Source organism: Scyliorhinus torazame, chromosome 7 (assembly GCF_047496885.1).
Source record: "Scyliorhinus torazame isolate Kashiwa2021f chromosome 7, sScyTor2.1, whole genome shotgun sequence".
In the NCBI taxonomy this organism is placed as follows: domain Eukaryota; kingdom Metazoa; phylum Chordata; class Chondrichthyes; order Carcharhiniformes; family Scyliorhinidae; genus Scyliorhinus; species Scyliorhinus torazame.
The window spans coordinates 80,514,568-80,536,740 of NC_092713.1; the positions used below are offsets into that span (position 1 = coordinate 80,514,568).

A 22,173-nucleotide genomic window follows, 5' to 3' on the forward strand; every position below is an offset into this window, starting at 1 on the left:
TATGTGTCTAAATGTTGCTCATTGTTTCCGGGGATTGCTCATTAGTATGCAGATGGCTGGTGTTTTGTTATGCTGATGGTTGCTGGTATCGATCTTGTCTGGCCTTTCGAGAGGTAAATACAACCTGCAGCTGCTTGTTTTTAGTCCTGTTGGCTGACTTTCCCATCAGCCTTTGCCGTTCGCCATTTTAAATCGGGAGTTAGCCATTTTAAGTGGCGACAGCAGGATCTAGTGATTGTGATAGTTTTATGTTCCTCTATCTCTTTTGCCCTTAGCCTTTGTACTATTCTTGGGATGCTTTATGTGTCTTCTCCTGAAAAGACTGCAAAATACATGTTGAAATTATCTGTGATTTCCGTGTTTCTGGTTTTCAATAAACAGTTTCCCCCTCCAAAGGACCAATGCCCACTGTCACTATTCTTTTCCTTTCCTTGGAAAAACTTTTACTGCCTGTTTTTATATTTCTTGCTAGTTTTCTCTCATATTCCAAATTTTCCCTCAGCTTTCTAGTAGAACATAGAACATTACAGCGCGGTACAGGCCCTTCGGCCCACAATGTTGCACCGACCTGTGAAACCACTCTAAAGCCCATCTACACTATTCCCTTATTGTCCATATGTCTATCCAATGAGCATTTGAATGTCCTTAGTGTTGGTGAGTCCACTACTGTTGCAGGCAGGGCAGGGCATTCCATGCCCTTACTACTCTCTGAGTAAAGAACCTACCTCTTGACATCTGTCTTATATCTATCTCCCCTCAATTTACAGATATGTCCCCTCGTGCTAGACATCACCATCCGAGGAAAAAGGATCTCACTGTCCACCCTATCCAATCCTCTGATCATCTTGTATGCCTCAATTAAGCCACCTCTTAACCTTCTCTCTAACGAAAACAGCCTCAAGTTCCTCAGCCTTTCCTCATAAGATCTTCCCTCCATACCAGGCAACATTCTGGTAAATCTCCTCTGCACCCTTTCCAATGCTTCCACATCCTTCCTATAATGCGGCGACCAGAATTGCACGCAATACTCCAAATGCGGCCGCACCAGAGTGTTGTATAGCTGCAACATGACCTCATGGCTCCTAAACTCAATCCCTCTACCAATAAAAGCTAACACACCGTACGCCTTCTTAACAACCCTCTCAACCTGGGTGGCAACTTTCAGGGATCTATGTACATGGACACCGAGATCTCTCTGCTCATCCACACTGCCAAGAAGCTTACCATTAGCCCAGTACTCATTCTTCCTGTTATTCCTTCCAAAATGAATCACCTCACACTTTTCTGCATTAAACTCCATTTGCCACCTCTCAGCCCAGCGCTGCAGCTTATCTATGTCCCTCTGTAACTTGTAACATCCTTCTGCACTGTCCACAACTCCACTGACTTTTTTTTTCAATAAATATTTTATTGAAAATTTTTGGTCGACCAACACAGTACATTGTGCGTCCTTTACACAACATTATAACAACACAGATAACAATGACCTATTTTATATAAACAAAAAACAAGAAATAAATAAATATTAAATAACAAAAATGAAAACTAGCCCTAATTGGCAACTGCCTTGTCACAAGCTACACCCCCCCCCCCCCCGCCCACCCCACCCCCCCCCCCCCCCAAATCCTGGGCTGCTGCTGCTGCCTTCTTTTTTCCCCCCATCTATCTATCCGCAAGATATTCGACGAACGGTTGCCACCGCCTGGTGAACCCTTGAGCCGACCCCCTTAGGACGAACTTAATCCGCTCTAGCTTTATGAACCCCGCCATGTCATTTATCCAGGTCTCCACCCCCGGGGGCTTGGCTTCTTTCCACATTAACAATATCCTGCGCCGGGCTACTAGGGACGCAAAGGCCAAAACATCGGCCTCTCTCGCCTCCTGCACTCCCGGCTCTTGTGCAACCCCAAATATAGCCAACCCCCAGCTTGGTTCGACCCGGACTCCTACTACTTTTGAAAGTGCCTTTGTCACCCCCATCCAAAACCCCTGTAGTGCCGGGCATGACCAAAACATATGGGTATGATTCGCTGGGCTTCTCGAGCACCTCGCACGCCTATCCTCCACCCCAAAAAATTTACTGATCCGTGTTCCAGTCATATGTGCCCTGTGTAATACCTTAAACTGAATTAGGCTTAGCCTGGCACACGAGGACGACGAGTTTACCCTGCTTAGGGCATCTGCCCACAGCCCCTCCTCGATCTCCTCCCCTAGCTCTTCTTCCCATTTCCCTTTTAGTTCATCCACCATAGTCTCCCCTTCGTCCCTCATTTCCCTATATATATCTGACACCTTACCATCCCCCACCCATTTCTTTGAGATCACTCTGTCCTGCACCTCTTGTGTCGGGAGCTGCGGAAATTCCCTCACCTGTTGCCTCGCAAAAGCCCTCAATTGCATATACCTGAATGCATTCCCTTGGGGCAACCCGTATTTCTCGGTCAGCGCTCCCAGACTCGCGAACTTCCCATCCACAAATAGATCTTTCAGTTGCGTTATTCCTGCTCTTTGCCACATTCCATATCCCCCATCCATTCCCCCCGGGGCAAACCTATGGTTGTTTCTTATCGGGGACCCCCCCCAATGCTCCAGTCTTTCCCCTATGTCGTCTCCACTGTCCCCAAATCTTCAGTGTAGCTATCACCACCGGGCTTGTGGTGTAGTTCCTCGGTGAGAACGGCAATGGGGCTGTCACCATAGCCTGCAGGCTAGTCCCCCGACAGGACGCCCTCTCTAATCTCTTCCACGCCGCTCCCTCCTCCTCTCCCATCCACTTACTCACCATTGAAATATTAGCGGCCCAATAGTACTCACTTAGGCTCGGTAGTGCCAGCCCCCCCCTATCCCTACTGCGCTGTAAGAATCCCTTCCTCACTCTCGGAGTCTTCCCGGCCCAAACAAAACCCATGATGCTCTTTTCTATCCTTTTAAAAAAAGCCTTCGTGATCACCACCGGGAGGCACTGAAACACAAAGAGGAATCTCCGGAGGACCACCATCTTAACCGCCTGCACCCTCCCTGCCATTGACAGGGCTACCATATCCCATCTCTTGAAATCATCCTCCATCTGTTCCACCAACCGCGTTAAATTTAGCCTGTGCAATGTGCCCCAATTCTTAGCTATCTGGATCCCCAGGTAACAAAAGTCTCTTGTTACCTTCCTCAACGGTAGGTCCTCTATTTCTCTACTCTGCTCCCCCGGATGCACCACAAACAGCTCACTCTTCCCCATGTTCAATTTATACCCTGAGAAATCCCCAAACTCCCCAAGTATCCGCATTATTTCTGGCATCCCCTCCGCCGGATCCGCCACATATAGTAGCAAATCATCCGCATACAAAGATACCCGGTGTTCCTCTCCTCCCCTAAGTACTCCCCTCCATCTCTTGGAACCCCTCAGCGCTATCGCCAGGGGCTCAATCGCCAGTGCAAACAGTAATGGGGACAGAGGACATCCCTGCCTTGTCCCTCTATGGAGCCGAAAATATGCCGATCCCCGTCCATTTGTGACCACACTCGCCACTGGGGCCCTATACAATAGCTGCACCCATCTAACATACCCCTCTCCAAAACCAAATCTCCTCAACACCTCCCACAAATAATCCCATTCCACTCTATCGAATGCTTTCTCGGCATCCATCGCCACTACTATCTCCGTTTCACCCTCTGGTGGGGCCATCATCATTACCCCTAACAGCCTCCGTATATTCGTGTTCAGCTGTCTCCCCTTCACAAACCCAGTTTGGTCCTCGTGAACCACCCCCGGGACACATTCCTCTATTCTCATTGCCATTACCTTGGCCAGGACCTTGGCATCCACATTTAGGAGGGAAATTGGCCTGTAGGACCCGCATTGTAGCGGGTCCTTTTCCTTCTTTAAGAGAAGCGATATCGTTGCTTCAGACATAGTCGGGGGCAGTTGTCCCCTTTCCTTTGCCTCGTTAAAGGTCCTCGTCAGTACCGGGGCGAGCAAGTCCAAATATTTTCTGTAGAATTCAACTGGGAATTCGTCCGGTCCCGGGGCCTTTCCCGTCTGCATATTCCTAATTCCTTTCACCACTTCTTCTACCTCGATCTGTGCTCCCAGTCCCACCCTTTCCTGCTCTTTCACCTTGGGAATTTCCAGCCGATCCAAAAAGTCCATCATTCTCTCCCTCCCATCCGGGGGTTGAGCTTCATATAATTTTTTATAAAATGTCTTGAACACTTCATTCACTCTCTCCGCTCCCCGCTCCATCTCTCCTTCCTCGTCCCCCACTCCCCCTATTTCCCTCGCTGCTCCCCTTTTCCTCAATTGGTGTGCCAGCAATCTGCTCGCCTTCTCCCCATATTCATACTGTACACCCTGCGCCTTCCTCCATTGTGCCTCTGCAGTGCCTGTAGTCAGCAAGTCAAATTCCACATGCAGCCTTTGCCTTTCCCTGTACAATCCCTCCTCTGGTGCTTCCGCATATTGTCTGTCCACCCTCAAAAGTTCTTGCAGCAACCGCTCCCGTTCCTTACTCTCCTGCTTCCCTTTATGTGCCCTTATTGATATCAGCTCCCCCCTAACCACCGCCTTCAACGCCTCCCAGACCACTCCCACCTGGACCTCCCCATTGTCATTGAGTTCCAAATATTTTTCAATACATCCCCTCACCCTTAGACACACCCCCTCATCCGCCATTAGTCCCATGTCCATTCTCCAGGGTGGGCGCCCTCCTGCTTCCTCCCCTATCTCCAAGTCCACCCAGTGTGGGGCATGATCCGAAATGGCTATAGCCGTATATTCCGTTCCCCTCACCTTCGGGATCAATGCCCTACCCAGCACAAAAAAGTCTATGCGCGAATAGACTTTATGGACATAGGAGAAAAACGAGAACTCCTTACTCCTAGGTCTACTGAATCTCCACGGGTCCACCCCTCCCATCTGCTCCATAAAATCTTTAAGCACCTTAGCTGCTGCCGGCCTCCTACCAGTCCTGGACTTCGACCTATCCAGCCCTGGTTCCAACACCGTGTTAAAGTCTCCCCCCATTATCAGCTTTCCCGTCTCTAGGTCCGGAATGCGTCCTAGCATTCGCCTCATAAATTTGGTATCATCCCAGTTCAGGGCATACACGTTTACCAAAACCACCATCTCTCCCTGTAGTTTGCCACTCACCATCACGTATCTGCCCCCGTTATCCGCCACTATAGTCTTTGCCTCGAACATTACCCGCTTCCCCACTAATATAGCCACCCCCCTGTTTTTCGCATCCAGCCCCGAATGGAACACCTGCCCCACCCATCCTTTGCGCAGCCTAACCTGGTCTATCAGTTTCAGGTGCGTTTCCTGTAACATAACCACATCTGCTTTAAGTTTCTTAAGGTGTGCGAGTACCCGTGCCCTCTTTATCGGCCCGTTGAGCCCTCTCACGTTCCACGTGATCAGCCGAGTTGGGGGGCTTCCCACCCCCCCCCCCCCTTGCCGATTAGCCATCATCTTTTTCCAGCTTCTCGCCCAGTTCCCACGCAGCTGTATCTCCACCAGGCGGTGCCCCCCCGCCCATCCTCTCCCGTACCCACTCCCCCCTTTCCCCAGCAGCAGCAACCCAGTTATTCCCCCCTCCCACCCCCCCCCCGCTAGACCCTCCGCTAGCGTAATTACTCCCCCCATGTTGCTCCCAGAAGTCAGCAAACTCTGGCTGACCTCGGCTTCCCCCCGTGACCACGGCTCGCACCGTGCGACGCCCCCTCCTTCCTGCTTCTCTATTCCCGCCATAATTATCATAGCGCGGGAACCAAGCCCGCGCTTCTCCCTTGGCCCCGCCCCCCATGGCGAACGCCCCATCTCCTCTCCCTCCCCACCTCCCCCCATCACCACCTGTGGGAGAGAGAAAAGTTACCATACCGCAGGATTAGAACATAAAACCCCTCTTCGCCCCCCACATTCGTCCCACCACTTTGTCCAAACGTTCTTTTTAATAATCCACTCATTCCAGTTTTTCTTCTACAATAAAAGTCCACGCTTCATCCGCCGTCTCAAAGTAGTGGTGCCTCCCTTGATATGTGACCCACAGTCTTGCCGGTTGCAGCATTCCAAATTTTATCTTCCTTTTATGAAGCACCGCCTTGGCCCGATTAAAGCTCGCCCTCCTTCTCGCCACCTCCGCACTCCAGTCTTGATAAACGCGGATCACCGCGTTCTCCCATTTACTGCACCGAGTTTTCTTCGCCCATCTAAGGACCATTTCTCTATCCTTGAAACGGAGGAATCTCACCACTATGGCTCTGGGAGTTTCTCCTGCTCTCGATCCTCGCGCCATAACTCGGTACGCTCCCTCCACCTCCAACGGACCCGTCGGGGCCTCCGCTCCCATTAACGAGTGCAGCATCGTGCTCACATATGCCCCGACGTCCGCCCCCTCCACACCTTCAGGAAGACCAAGAATCCTCAGGTTGTTCCTCCTTGCGTTGTTTTCCAGTGCCTCCAACCTCTCCACACATCGTTTCTGATGTGCCTCCTGCATCTCCGTCTTCACCACCAGGCCCTGTATATCGTCCTCATTCTCGGCTGCTTTCGCCTTCACGACCCGAAGCTCCTGCTCCTGGGTCTTTTGTTCCTCCTTTAGCCCATCGATCGCCTGTAGTATCGGGGCCAACAGTTCTTTCTTCATTTCCTTTTTTATCTCCTCCACGCAGCATTTCAAGAACTCTTGTTGTTCAGGGCCCCATATGAAACTGCCACCTTCCGACGCCATCTTGGTTTTAGCTTGCCTTCCTTGCCGCTGTTCCAAAGGATCCGCTGCAATCCGGCCACTTTCCTCTCCTTTTTCCATCCGTGTCCAGGGGGAATTCCCTTCTGGTTTACCGCACGGTGTTTTTTGCCGTTAAAATTGCCGTTGGGGCTCCTGTCAAGAGCCCAAAAGTCCGTTCCACCGGGAGCTGCCGAAACGTGCGACTTAGCTGGTCATCGCCGCACCCGGAAGTCCCACAACTCCACCGACTTTAGTGTCATCTGCAAATTTACTCACCCACCCTTCTACGCCCTCCTCCAGGTCATTTATAATAATGACAAACAGCAGTGGCCCCAAAACAGATCCTTGTGGTACACCACTAGTAACTGGACTCCAGTCTGAACATTTCCCATCAACCACCACCCTTTGTCTTCTTCCAGCTCGCCAATTTCTGATCCAAACTGCTAAATCACCCTGAATCCCATGCCGCCGTATTTTCTGCAGTAGCCTACCATGGGGAACCTTATCAAATGCTTTACTGAAATCCATATACACCACATCAACTGCTTTACCCTCATCCACCTGTTTGGTCACCTTCTCAAAGAACTCAATAAGGTTTGTGAGGCACGACCTACCCTTCACAAAACCGTGTTGACTATCTCTAATCTCTATCTCTAAGCCCTCCTTTTGCTGGTTTCTGAATGCAGCATGCTATATATTCTCTGTTAATACCATCCTTATCCTCGCTTAGTTACCCACGGATTGTGCATCCTTTTCACTGCATATTTTTTCCTCAATGGAATATATTTTTATTGAGTTGCGTAAATTCACTTTAAATGCCTGCCACTGTCTCTGTACCATCTTAGCTTTTAACTTATTTTCCATTCCACTTCAGCCAACTCTCTCTTTGCAACCTTAAAGTTAAGACATTAAAATGAAAATTTCTGGCAGCACGGTGGCGCAGTGGGTTAGCACTGTGGCCTCACGGCACCGAGGTCCCAGGTTCGATCCCGGCTCTGGGTCACTGTCCGTGTGGAGTTTGCACATTCTCCCCGTGTTTGCGTGGGTTTCGCCCCCACAACCCAAAAATGTGCAAGCTAGGTGGATTGGCCACGCTAAATTGCCCTTTAATTGGAAAACATACATTGGGTACTCTAAATTTATAAAAAAGGAAAGAAAAAAAAAATGCAAATTTCTCACCCGCAAAATGAATTTGAAATTCTATCATGTTGTGATTGCTATTGTCTAGAGGGTCCTTTACTGTTAGGTTATTTATTTATCCTGTCTCATTTCACATTACCTGGTCTAATATAACCAATTCCCTGGTGGTATCAGAATGCATTGTTCTGAGGAACTGTCCCCAATATACTCTATCAATGCATCCTTTGCGCTTTGTTTTGTCCAAAGTGAATGAATATTAAATTCTCCCACGATTATTGCTGTACTTTTCTTAAAATCCACCATTATTTATTAAGGAGAATTAGTGGCGCACTGGCGTTGTCAAAGGATAAAGATCCTTTCGGAAATAAATCTGCCCTCTTTATCTGATCTGGCCGACATGTGATTCCAAACCTATAGCAATATGATTGACCCTTAAATGCCCTCTGAAATGGGCAATTAATGCTGGCTTAGCCAGCGATGCCCACATGCCTTAAAATAATTTGTTTTTTAAATTCTTGATTTATATTCCGTCCTACAGCTTGGCTGTGCTACAACATGGCTACTGTCAAGACCTTTTAACCCCTCCCGCCAGTGACTTATTTCCTTTGCTATTTCGTATATCCATATATCGGACATAATTTCTCACTGTATTTACAGAATATTTTCCTATATCGTTTTCCTTTCTTCCTGCCCTTCTAAATACCCTTGATATATTCAGGTCTCAGTTGTGATCACTTTGCAACTGTGGATCGCAAGACTGCAGGACTGGTATGAACTTGAGATGAAAATTATTATAATGATACAAATTAGCACTAAATGAAGTTCCCAAACTTCACATCTTAGTAAACATTGGAATAATACTCTGGAGTTGGATTCATGGAGCCGTTCCGATGAAACGAGTGGGACTAAACCGGGACTGAAAAATAAATAAAAATACAAATTAAATGCCAGTAAGATGTGAAATTTTGCAATAAATTTTATGGAAAAAGATTAATAAAATGTTAAAGTTAAGAAAAATCTCACCAATTTTGAACTGAAGAAATCTACCACAACTTACTCAGTAAACAAACCCATTCAGCCACAAGTGGGAAAGATGTGTTTTAAAAATAATAAATAAACAACCACATGATAACTAGTGACCAAGTGGTGACATCACTATACAGGACCTTTTTGCTTTTAGTTTCATTTTATTAAAAACATTTTAAAATCACATTGAATTATTATCAATCTGACAGTCTATTGTGGCCATTAAGCAGCTACACTTAATAACTCCAAAAATCTAATTTTTTCAAAGATGGAAACTAGTAACAAGGAGTGGGAGGTTCCCACACACATTCTTCCTAACTTATAGAGATGCACTATCACATGAGACATGCCATATCTTGTATACATAAAACAGGAACAGATTTTATGGCAGAGCTAGCAGCACCTTTTTTTAAAGTAACTGCAGTTGTAATTCCCCCAATTCATTTTATACAACAAGTAATGTTTACCCAATAATCCTACTATCTATATAATAAACCTATCACTACTGGCCAATACTTAACTTTAGGAAGAGCCCACCAGGTCAGGGAAACGAATGGCTTATCCAATCGGATTTGGCCCGCGGGATTCAAAAGGCTGATACAGGTCGATGGCTAGGAGTCTTTATCGGATAGCGATCGCTGGATTCAAACTTACAGTTGCCGATTGCTGTTCTTGCGAAGGTCTCGAGCAGGCGAAGAAGGGAGAGAGAGAGAGTGATCTGAACTTGGCCCCTCACTTTATAGGGCCCAGGGGCTTCCCGCCTCCCGGGGCGGCCCTTGACCCTGAGTCCCAAGTGATTGGACTTGTTCCCAATCACTGGGTTCGATACGTCCAATTGCGAGGCGATTCCCCAATCGGGGGGTGGTCGTTCACCTGCCTTTGTTTCGGCCACTGCAGGCACCGACAGGTCTGGCCTGGTATTCAATTGCTAATATGTTGCAATTGTTCCCGGGGATAGCCGATTAAACTGCAGATGTCTGGGTGGATGGGCTGTTAAGAGTCCTGAGTATAACTGCAAATGTCTGGGTTGATGGGCTGTTAATAGCCCTGAGTATCGATCTGGGCCGACTTCCCCAGAGCCGAATATGATATTCTGCCTGCAGCTGTCCGTTTGTGTCTTGTTACCTGCTTTTCCCATCAGCCTTTCCGGTTAGCCATTTTAAATCGGGTTTTGGCCAAATTAATCGGGAAGCAGCCATTTTACGTGGCTACAGACCCAAACAGTCATGGAGAGAATGTGCAAACTCCACATGGACAGTGACCCTGGCCAGGATTGAAACCGGGTCCTCAGCCCTGTGAGGCAGCAGTGCTAACTACTGCACCACCGTGCAGCCCTCAGTCTCATGAATCTTTTTCTGCACTCCCTCTCGGACATTTGTATCCTTCCTTGGGTAAGGACACCAGCACTGTACACAGGACTTCAGGTGTCACCTGACCAATGTCTGGGTAGTTGGAGTAAGGTTTCTTTACTCTTATACTCCAATTACTAACAAGCCATTTGTCTTCCTAATTGCTTCCTGTACCTGCATGTTAAATTTCATGATTAATATATGAGGACACCCAGATCCCTCTGAATGCAGACATTTCTTGAACCACGAGAGACTAGGAAATATTCTGTTTTATTTTTCCTATCTCAAGGTGGACAACTTCATATTTTGCCACATTGTATTCTGTCTGCCATGTCCTTGTCACTCACTCTTAAGTGTCCACAGCATTTCTAGTAGGCATCCTCCAGTGAATTCTAATTATTTAAAAATTACATACCAACTTTTTATATTAAACAAAATTATCTCAAGTAAATATTTTTTAAAAACTTTTAAATGCTGGAAATGCACAGACGATAATCAACACATCAAAGAGAAATATTTGGACAAGACCCTTGATCAATATGTTCCGTTTATTGTACACTTCTAATGTTTGTATTTTTGTAAGTCAATACAATCCGTTAGTCAACTTTTAAAGTAGCTCTGAAAAACGTCTCTTTTTCTTTCCCCTCGGTATACAACTCAAATGTAATTTTTATTACTAACCATGAAGAATCATGCCTGATTCTGTGGTGAGCCACCAGGAATTTGGGTGAGCCACTGCAATTTTACTTGCTGACCATATTTCTGGCCATTTTTAGAGTTCAGAAACTTGATTGTAAAGATTTATACTGTAGTTAATTCATGCTGTCAAATATAGAAATAAAACCACAATATGAATTCACTTTTAACTGTTTAGATGCATGGAATTGCATGCACTCAAAGCTTAAGTAATTTGGAAAATGCGTCGAATAATTCACAATTTTCTGATCCCATTAGGACGTACGGCAAACTGAGGAAATATGTAGTAAAAACATGTAATAGAATAATGTAGAGAGTGACAGATCAAAGAAAAATACATTTGAACTTTGCATTTTGTGGGGAAAATTAGAATGGAACGATGTCCTAAATGGCAAAATTCTAAATGGAGAGGAGGAACACTGAGTATAAATGCTTAAGAGAAACAGATTTGTTGAAGCAGAATTATAGGTGGAGTAAAATGTAAAATGGTCAAATGGTATTTTTGATTTTACGTACATGATCGGATGATAAACCTGTGCAAAACATTATTTAGGTCAGAGTTGAAAATAATTGGAGCCATTAAAAATCTGCAATGCACAGTAAGATCTCTGTTATCCGGCATGCTCCGAGAGTAGGAGGTGTCGATTAATCAAATATGCTGGTTAATACGATGCAAGGCGAGTTCTGCATTTTCATCCAATCAGAAAGCTCCACAATGATGTATGTGTTGAGGCCTAGCAAGAGATGCAGGAGCGTGTGATTCTAGTGAGCAGTGCTGAGGGAACATGGCAGAACAGTAGGAGGCCGAGGCCAGAGCGGTGATAGGCCACCAATAGCAATTACTGGTAAGTTTGACAATTATTAGTGGTTCTATGACAATGGGACTGATGGGAAACAAGTGTTGGCGCTGATTTCTGAGGGATCAGAGACATCTGCAGTTGACCCCAGAGTTCAGGCTAATCAAGAGTTCCGGTGGGTGGTGTGCCGGATTACAGAAATGTTACTGTACATTCATGCGCATGGTATCAGTGATAAGGTGTAACATTTCAAGGCTTACTAACCAGTTCTCATAGAGGATTTGAAAAAAAGTTATTGAACTATTTTAAAAGCATACGGTATTACAATAAGTAAAAACAAGTGCAAGTGCCCATGGTTATGTGTTAAATATTCCTGGGTACTTGACCTTCAGAAGAGAACAGACCAACAGAGGAGGGTTTCTTGATGATAAAGGATTGAATAAAGATAACCGAGCGAAAGGATCTTGCCGTTAAAAATCAAGATGTAGAATGAGGTTGGGTCGAGCTAAGAAACTGCAAGGAACAAAGCACAATGGTAAAATTTATTTATTGACCCCCATGATAGTAGATATAGTGTCAGGCAGAGTATCATAAGTCAGGGAGATTATTGTAACATAAGTAATACAATAATCATGAGTACTTTAATCCTCAAACAGACTAGGCAAACTAATTTTTCAGCAATAACGTGGGAAACCAATTCATGGAATGCATTCAAGATAGTTTTCTAGATCAGCATGTCAAGGGACCAACCAGGGTATGGGCTATTTAAATCTAGTTTTGTGCAATGAGACAAGTTTAATTAATAATCTTGTAGTAAAGAAGCCTTTGGGGAAAAGTAATCATAAAATGTGATGGAATTTTATATTGAGTTTGAGAACAGTTTAGTTAAGTCTGAATCTCGGGTTTTAAATCTGAAATAGATTTATTAACCTTATAAATCACAACATTAGAAAACCTTTATTATTGGTCCAGATCTTACATGGAACGTTCATTATTATTGCTATGTTACCCTGTCTAATGATCTGGAGTACTCTGCTCTTACTACCCCTGGAAGCACCGCTTTCCCCACTACAAAGAAGTCAATGTGCGTGTTTACCTGGGAGAAGAAGGAGAACGCCTTCTCCCCTGGGTGTGTGAACTTTCATGCATCCACTGCTCCCATCTGTTCCATAAACGCACTTAGTTCTTTCGCCATATTTGAGGTCTTCCCTGGTTTGGGATTTGATCTGTCGTTTCCCCCCGCCATGATTAGTTGGTGTGTGTCTATGTCGGGGATTTCCGCCATGGTCTTCTTTATAAACTCCATGTCCCATTTGGGAGCATACATGTTAACAAGGTGCTTCTTCCAGGCCTCCGCTGACCATGACGTACCATCCCCTGGGTCCATAACTGTTCTCGTCGCTGTAAACACCGTGCTCATATTAAGCAGTGTGGCTATCCCCACTGGTTCTCGCGCTGTAGCAAAAATGGTACGTCTGTCCCACCCAGTCGTTTCTTACCTGCAGTCGGTCCTTCTCTCTCAGGTGTGTCTCTTGGAGGAAGGCTATGTCGGCTTTCATACTTTTCAGGTGGGCAAAGACTCTGGATCTTTTCACTTGGCCATTAAGTCCCCTGACGTTCCAGGTGACTATTCGGATGGGAATATTTTGTTCCCCCCTCCCTTTGTGGAATCAACCATACTTAGCTTGTGGATGCACCCCTACACTCCGGGGTTTCCCTTTGTTAGGGGGCCATCCAAAATGGTCGTGGTTATCATACTCACAATGAGGCTGGGCCCCTGCGCTCCAGGGTTTCCCTTTGTCCAGGGGCCACCCAACATGGCCGCCAACTATGTGTACACCACGTGGGTGAGCCCCTGCACTCCGGGGTTTTCCTTTGTTTGGGGACCCTCCAAAGTGGCTGCATGCGGTGCAATTTTGTTTCTTGTTGCCATGTGCAGCTTGTTGTAGCCAGCCTTGGACCCACTTCCCCCTTTATCCCTTTGTTCCCCCTATGGTTCTGCTTCCCCTCCTATCTCCTTCCTATAGCTGAGCCTCCCCCCCCACCCGTTACATCCCTAATTGTCTCCCCCCCCCATCACTCATACATCTGCCGCTAACTTTTTCGCTCGTGCGGTGGCCACCCTCCTAGGGTCGGTCTAAGCCTACCCTAGGCCCGCTCCATATTTACCCACTCTTCCTCCTCCTCACCCTCTCTTGCGCTCCACTGCCCTCGCCCCTTCCTTCCTGCTTTTTGGCTCCCAGGTTCAGAGAGATGCTGCAGTCCTACGCAAATTGTCTCTTGGTGTTTTAGTCTCTCTGGGTGATCTTTTTACTGTTGTCTTTGTTGCTGTCTTCCCATCCTGTTTTCTTCGGCGAATTTGTCTGCGTCCGCAGCGGCCGCAAAGTAATGCTCCCTGTCCTAGAAAGTGACCCATAGTTTGGCTGGATATAGTATCCAAAATTTCACCTCCCTTTTGTACAGTGCCGCCGTTGCACTGTTGAACTTCACCCGGCGCTTGACCAGGTCTGCCCCAATCTCCTGATATATCCTAATCTGGTGTCCTTCACAGTTGCAGGTCTTTGTTTGCCTGGCCCAGTGCAGGGTTCTTTGCCATCCTCGTATCAGTGCACCATGGCAATTATGGCCATCGGACTCTCCTTGGCCTTGGATTTCAGCCAGAGCGACCTGTGGGCTCTGCCTATCTCTGGCGGGTTGGAAAAGCTATCCCTTCCCACCAGGTTTCCCAGCATCTGGGCCACATAGTCCGTGGCATTCCAGCCTCCGATTTCCTCAGGCAGGCCCACTATCCTCCGATTTTGGCGCCACGCCTGGTTCTCTTGGTCCTCTATCTTCCCCTTTAGGCTTTCCTGCGTCAGCACCAATCTTGCTATCTCCATCTCTAAGGCACCAATCCGGTCACTCTGGTCTGTTGAGGCTCTTTCCAGTTCTTTGATGGTGTTCCCCGGGTCTCCAGTTGCCTCTCTGTCATATCCAGGGCCACCTGCATGGTGTCCAAGACCTCCGCGACTGCCACCCTGACCGCAGCTTTTATTTCGGCCTTTATGTCTTCTTTGTACTTCCTTAGCTCCCTGGTGAGGAACTTCTGCCATCCACCCTCCGGCGACGAGGTACTCCATGTGTGACTTGTGGATACCTCTCGTTCAGGTGTGGCTGGCGTTCCTTCGCCTCGTGGGTTCACTGTCTCATTAACTCGCTTCTCCTGGCTTCTGCTGCTTTTTGTCCCTCTTCAGCCTCTGGAACTGCTGTTGTTCAGCATCGCTCCATGTGCTTCTATTGGAGAGGGTGAGAGGATACTTTTTTCCTGGTTCTTGCGGGCTATTTTGGATAAAAGGGCCTCATTTTGAGTTCTTTGGAGGCGAACCACCTTCTGTGCGACCGCTCAGCACATCCCCATCACCGGAAGAGTCCCATCCCACTTTCTCATCAACTTTCCTGCCCATTGCGGCTTCTGGGGATGTTAAACTTGTCTATCTTCTTCCTCTCCATCTCACCCTTCCCACTGCTGACATTGTTGACTTCGCCAGGTGTTCGGCTCTTTCCACTCCTCTCTGCATCTCCCACCAGAATATCCATTCATTTGTGAACCAGGTTCTTGCCATCCATGAACTTATTGTGGATGATTGTATCAACATCTTGGCCTTAATAGTACTTGGCTGAGGAATGATGACAAACTTCCGTTTTAGTCTCCCATTTGGTAAGTATTCCACCATTCTCCACATGAAGGATGGTGGGGTGGCACCATCCTTATCATCGGACCACAACTTGTCCTCCTGCTCCTCTGGCACTTTCTCCTCCTTTGAGCACCTTCCCTTGTTCCATCCCTTTCACCTCTTTCAAAATCATCGTACTGCCCTCACTGGTATAATAACATTTTTGTCACCACTATTTCTTTACTGCTTTCCTTCCTCAACCTCTGCACCGAATGACTTCTTCTCCTCTGCAATTTCAACCTCCATTTCAATTCATCATATTCGCTCTTCTGTGAGTTCACTGCATATATGGAAAAAGTATAAAATAATAATAAAAAAGTAACCCACCACAAAGTGGACACCCTACTATTAAATTAAGCTGTTTGATTAAAAACAGCTGTTCGAAGCCAGAGGTTAAGAGTTCTATATTTGGGATAATTGTTTGTAAGTGGAATGAAATTATTGGAATTGACTGTCCTCACTTTTTTTCAACTCTCTCTAGATTGTTGGACCTGCAGATGGCTCGAATTACATCATAGATTACTATGGAGCAAGACTCACAAGATTAGCAATAGACAATTATACATATAGAAAGACACAAACAGAACTGTGAGTCCTGAAAGTTAACATTCTGGTAGGTTTTCACGACTTATCTTTTCACATGTTATATTACATGGCTACCTCCAGTTAGAACTCATTTTCTTTATTTCTCATTTGGGGATTATACAAGACTTTGACCGTGTTGGTTTGTGATTAAGACTTGAACCACAGTTCAGATACCTACCATAAGAGAAAAAAAATGTTTTATTGTCAAGAGTTGAACGTGACCGAAAGGAAATGTCCTTGGAGACATTTGTGTAATGTCCTTTTTTGTAAACTGTATAATCTAAAACACATCATCAACAACATAAATATTAGCAAAAAATCTGCTTTAAATTCTGTTTTTTTCGACAGTGTAATTTCTAGTCACCAAAGGGGGATTATAACTTAACCACAGAGACAGAGGGCTGGATTTTATCAGCTCTTTGGGGGGATACTGGAATGTAGGATTGCTGGCAAAATGACATAGGAAGGCATGCCCAACATCACCCTGCCACTATGCCATTTTGCAAGCAACCCGTAATATGACAGATGAGCTTTTTGCCCAACTGAGCCACTTAATTGGCCAATTAAAGACCATTTCCTACCACTGAAAGCATTTTGCTTGTGGCAGGAAGGCCTGCTGCAAACATGGGGTGACAGCCAGGTAACTGGGTAGCCTCACAGCCAACCTCTTGCATGGGCATGCTTTGATTCTGATTCTAAAATTAATCCTATAAGCAATGACCGAGTGCCACTGTATATTTATGACATGCAATTTAGTACATGAAGTAGTGGGGTGTGGACATATGCGTCTTTTCCACATGTTAAGTTCCTGGTCTCATGTGAGCTACCAGTGGCTGAGAATTGGGTTCTTGAGGTTGGAAAAGTTACCACTCCTTGATTTGGTCACCTGGTTACAGAGCAGCAATGCCAGGAACTAGGAACAAATCATCAGCTCAGTTCTTGTTAAAAGATAGGAATTATGAATTATAATAAAATTGGCAATTATTCACTCAATTCTACCGTTCCTGTTATAGACTAAAAGTTCAAATGTGTTAAGGTGCATTATTTTTAATGCTAGTGTATAGAAATGAGCCACATCCCAGATTACAAGTCTTTCTAACCAGATTTCTCTCAGCCAGCAGATCTTAGGAGGAGCAGCAGAGGGCACTCACAAACTGTCCACCAGACTTATTCTAAAGACAAAGGTTCCTTTTTCAATGTTAACATACGATACCAGTGACCTTTTTTGCACCAGTCGGGTTCTTAACCAAATACTCTGTGGAGACTTTTATAAAATCATCCTTTGTGATCACAGTTGAAATTAAACTTTGATCAGAACTGAAATCTATAGCTAAAGATAGAGACAGTGGCTGTTTTAACATCTGGTCTCATTTGATTTGGTTTTGTTATGATCCTAGACCAGACCCCATGTTTTTGGTAAGATCCAGTTAGGGACCAGTGACAGCAGACAACTTCCGCCTCACCCATAGGTCTGGACACTCTGGCAGATCCTTTCCAAACGATGCCCAAAACCAATGGAAAGATCAGCAAGGCGACATAGATAAGAAAGGCCTTCTGCCCAGATAGAACGATGCAAATGATGGTGCAAGAAGTTCTCCTGCAGTTCGAAAGGAGAACACATGGAAACGGGTATGTTCCCATTGTAATAAAATATGTCACTACAGGTCTGAATGCAGGAGATTGCAAGGGAAGCCTGCAGGTCTAATAGGGCCCCAGAAGAGTAGTCCCCTGAAGGATGCCCCAACGGGTAGTGCAACAGAGCAGGCAGGGATCGTCACTGCAGGCACTTACCCATTAGAGGGCATGGTACTATGTGTGTTCGAGCTTCTGGAGTTTTGTCCTTTCAGGAATGGTGGGTGCAATCGAACGGCCACACTCCACCTGAAGAGCAGCACCGCGGCCGATGGAAGCTGTGAGCCCATGGTCCCTGGATCTACCCAGCTCACAGCACCTTGCAAGATCTAACGCGATCTTGCGAAATGAAACCCATCCATTGTGGGCAGGATTAACTTTTGGCAAATCTGCATATTAGAGCAAGATGGCTAGTCTCACTTATGCAGTTTCAGGAGGCACCCGAGGCGTTAGGACCTATCCCCTTTGCCTTGGAGAGCTCGGGTGAGCGCTGTTCGGTACTGGTCTCCACAAATAATGACCAGACGGAATAGCAGTCGTGGGGGCCTTCCAGGAGATCGGAGGTCCCCAGATGCTTGACCTTTGAGCATGGTGGAACCCACTGCCAGGATACCAGGTTGGATGCCGGGTTGACATTTTCATGCGGCGGTCATCGGGTGGGGGTTGCCCTGCGTGGGTGTTTGGGGGGGGGGGGGGGTGTGCGGGGGGCCATGACCCCCTATAGTAAGTTGGGGATTGGGGGTTGCGCCAGGGCCTCCAGAGATGAGGACGCCGTTTAAAAGTGATATCCCAATCTCTCGCTACACTGAGGTGTTCTGGAGAGCAGAACTCCCCAGTGCAGAAAACGGGGCTATGTGCGGCCTCGACCGTGCATTTGCGACTGAGTCCCCCTATCTAACCCACGTTTTATAGCATTGCGTTGCTCGGCGCTGCAAGCAGCATGGAAAATGGAAAATGCAGCTAAACGCGCCCGCTATTTAAATTTTTTCCCATTTATTTAAATCACACCCAGTTTCTCTGTAAAGGATGTGAGCAGGTCGGTGGCACTTCTCCGAGATACAAGGGTTACTCAGTCAAACTCCCCTCCATCCTCCCCCCCCCCCCCCCCCAACCCCAATCATCTCTGAAGGCCAAGGCAGTGGAGTGGGAGGAGGATCTGTGTTTGCTGCTCTCCATAGGTTCCACCCAGAGTGTAACGTAGTTTCAGTCCCTTTCACAGTTGGGATTGCCCCTGAATTACCGGTAGCAGGAATTGGATGGATGAATTTGTTTATTGTCACGTGTACCGAGGTACAGTGAAAAGTATTTTTCTGGGAACAGCTCACACAGATCATTAGTACATGAAAATAAAATAAAATAAAAAGAAAATATATAATAGAGCAGCACAAGCTCCACAATAGAAATACATAGACACCGGCATTGGGTGAAGCATACAGGAGTGCAGTATTAATCAGGTCAGTCCATACAAGGGTCGTTTAGGAGTGTGGTAACAGCTGGGAAGAAGCTGTTTTTGAGTCTGTTCGTGTGTGTTCTCAGACTTTTGTATCTCCTGCCCGATGGAAGAAGTTGGAAGAGTGAGTAAGCCGGGTGGGACGGGTCTTTGATTATGCTGCTGGCTTTCCCCAGGCAGCGGGAGGTGTAGATAGAGTCAGTGGATGGGAGGCATGTGATGGACTGGGCTGTGCTCACGACTCTCTGAAGTTTCTTGCGGTCCTGGGCCGAGCAGTTTCCATACAGGGCTGTGATGCAGCCCGATAGGATGCTTTCTATGGTGCATCTATAAAAGTTGGTAAGAGTCAATGGGGACATGCCGAATTTCCTGCGTTTCCTGAGAAAGTAAAGGCGCTATTGTGCTTTCTTGGTGGTAGTGTTGACATGGGTGGACCAGGACAGATTTTTGGTGATGTACACCCCTAGAAATTTGAAGCTGTTAACCATCTCCAACCTCAGCCCCATTGATGCAGACAGGGGTGTGTACAGTACGTTGCTTCCTGAAGTCAATGACCAGCTCTTTAGCTTTGCTCAAATTGAGGAATAGATTGTTGTCGTTGCACCACTCATCTAGGTTCCCTATCTCCCTCCTGTATTCTGACTCGTCGTTATTCGAGATCCGACCCACTACGGCCGTGTCATCAGCAAAAGTGTAGATGGAGTTGGAACCAAATTTTGCCACGCACTTGTTTGTGTACAGGGACTATATTGACATCCTTCACAGAAATAATTTGCCTGGCAGCAAAGTGTTAGCTAGAAAAAGAGAAGAGGTCAACAACAGCCAGCAGAACTCTATAGGATGGCAGAGAACCAGAGGATGTTCTGGGGCCTTATAGGGTGAAATAGAGCCCATAACAATTTATTGAGAGCTGCTTAAATTTATCAAGGCCGAAGTAAGGTCAGTAGAGTTAAAAGAGGTCCAGGAAGGATTAGTTGAATTTAAAACAGATTGACTAAATTGCCTCAAATTAAACGGACTAAAGAAATCACAAAGCAGGAAAAGAGAGAGTGAATGAGACCTCCACATGGTCGATGGGACTGAGGAAAGGCAAATTATTCAAACAGGAATTTTAAAAATTATAGAATTGCCTGAATTATGGCTGGTAGAAACTTTCTTTCCAAATTTAAATGTGAACCAGGAAAGTTCCCAAATAGAACCAGAAAGAGGGTGATGCATCACTAAGTTGAAAATCAACAGGGAAGTACAACAGGAGTTGACCACCCACTTCAGTGCAGAAGTGTTACCAAAGACATGGAACAGCATAAAGGAAAACCCATACTCAAAGCAAAAGAGAGAGCAAGGAGCAGGAACAATGAATTGCAGGGAGACCTGGGTGAAGGCCACCTTGAACCCCCGACTATCCAACTGGCCAACGGAGAAATTTCAACAAGATTGCACAACATATTCACCCACCTTAATACAGAATCATGGGGCAACCAGACAGGGCTGCCCACTGCATTTAAAAGCACTGCAGCCTGCAGCACTGTAGTCCTACATGGTATGTATGTAGGAGATCCTCCTTTCCTAAGGCAAACTCTTTACCACCGAGGTCCAGAAAGGTTGACCCAGTTTTGGGAGAAGATTTCCTGCTTGTTGCCATGCCAGCTCATGGCACCCAGCAACAGTAACTGGAATACCCTAGTTGTGCTCATGCTGAAGCTGGGCACTGAACTGGAATCCCTGAAAGGGGCCAAATTCGCATTTTAAAAAGCCCAATCAGCTTGACCAGAGGTGTAAACAATCCTGAGCCTACAACTTACCAAGGTGGACAGGGAAGAGCTAAGCAAGACAGGAGCAGATCAGCCCTATAATCAAAAGACCTTGTACTCACCGAGTGAGAAACCTAAAATTCCCCTACAGGTAGCCCAGCGCTGCCTGAGCGTTATTAACCCCCTGGATGCTGACCACCATTAAAATCCCCAGATAGGAATGTTGGCTGGGACTTTGGTGGTGGCCATGAGCTGATCGGTTGCACACAAGGTGGATCTTGCTTGGAGGCTCTGGTTTTGGCAATTTCTCCCCGGTTAATGGGCGCTTTTGTTGGCGATTATGAAAAATAATTGGTGGGGGTTGAATTCTCCTCTGAAGTGGAATGTCAGCGGGTTACCACACCCGGCAGAAATCGAATAAGGCGGCAGCTGCAGAGATGGGGAATCTGCGTGGCACAGTAAGAGAAAGCATGGCGGAGTCGGGAGCGTCACCATCATCAACCCCACCGCCTGTGTAACAGTTCATGGTGTTGATTAAGGGGAGCTCCAGAAACATCAGCTACAGATGCAAGAGGACTGCTTCAAGGCGATTGAGGGAGCAGTAGCCCCCCTTCATGGGACTTTGGAGAGGGTGGAGATGTGCCTGGAATCGCAAGTGTGATGATCCGTGAGGTGGAAAGGGCGGTAACGGGTCACAGTGATCTGATTGTGGAGTTGGAGGCAGAGGTGGTGATGCTGGGAGCGACCTGTAAGGAATTGAAGGTGAGGGTTGACGATCAGGTGAATCAGTCCAGACGGCAGAATTTAATAATCGTGGGCCTGCCCGAGGGGGTGAAGGGAACGAGTGCCAACGGCTATGTTTCGAAGACGTTTATGAAGCTGGTTGATGAACAAGTCTGCAAGATGACCCCGAAGGTGAACCGGGCACACTGATCAGTACGACAGATGCCAAGAGCTGGTGAGCCATTGCGAGCAGTAACAATAGATTCCAAGAGAAGATTTTGAGATGGACGAGGATGATGCGGGATTGCAGTTAGCAGGGTCAGTGGATCCGAATATATCAGGACATTGGGGCCGACCTGACCAAAAGGCGGGCCAGCTTTAACTGGGCAAAGCGGTGCTTTTTCAGAACAAGGTCCAGTTTGGGGTGTTATACCCAGCCAAACTCTGAGTGACTTTTAAGGGGAAGGAACACTATTTTACAACGCCAGAGGAGGCAAATTACTTTATTAAGGGGCATGGTTTGGAGGAGGTTTAATGGTAGTAATTTATTTGTTTTTGGTGTGTTTATACAATGTTTTCAAGTTTATTGTTT

General features: G+C 46.6%; 1 protein-coding gene across 1 annotated transcript in view; it reads left to right on the forward strand.

The window, feature by feature from the left end:
* The window catches only part of tm2d1 (TM2 domain containing 1), a 101,056-nt gene that overhangs the window by 61,588 nt on the left and 17,295 nt on the right, over positions 1-22,173 (forward strand). Inside the window, exon 6 of the mRNA XM_072510956.1 lies at positions 15,922-16,053. Coding sequence (XP_072367057.1) covers positions 15,922-16,032 — 111 coding nt within the window. The 3' untranslated portion in view covers positions 16,033-16,053. The remainder of the gene's footprint in view (positions 1-15,921; positions 16,054-22,173) is intronic.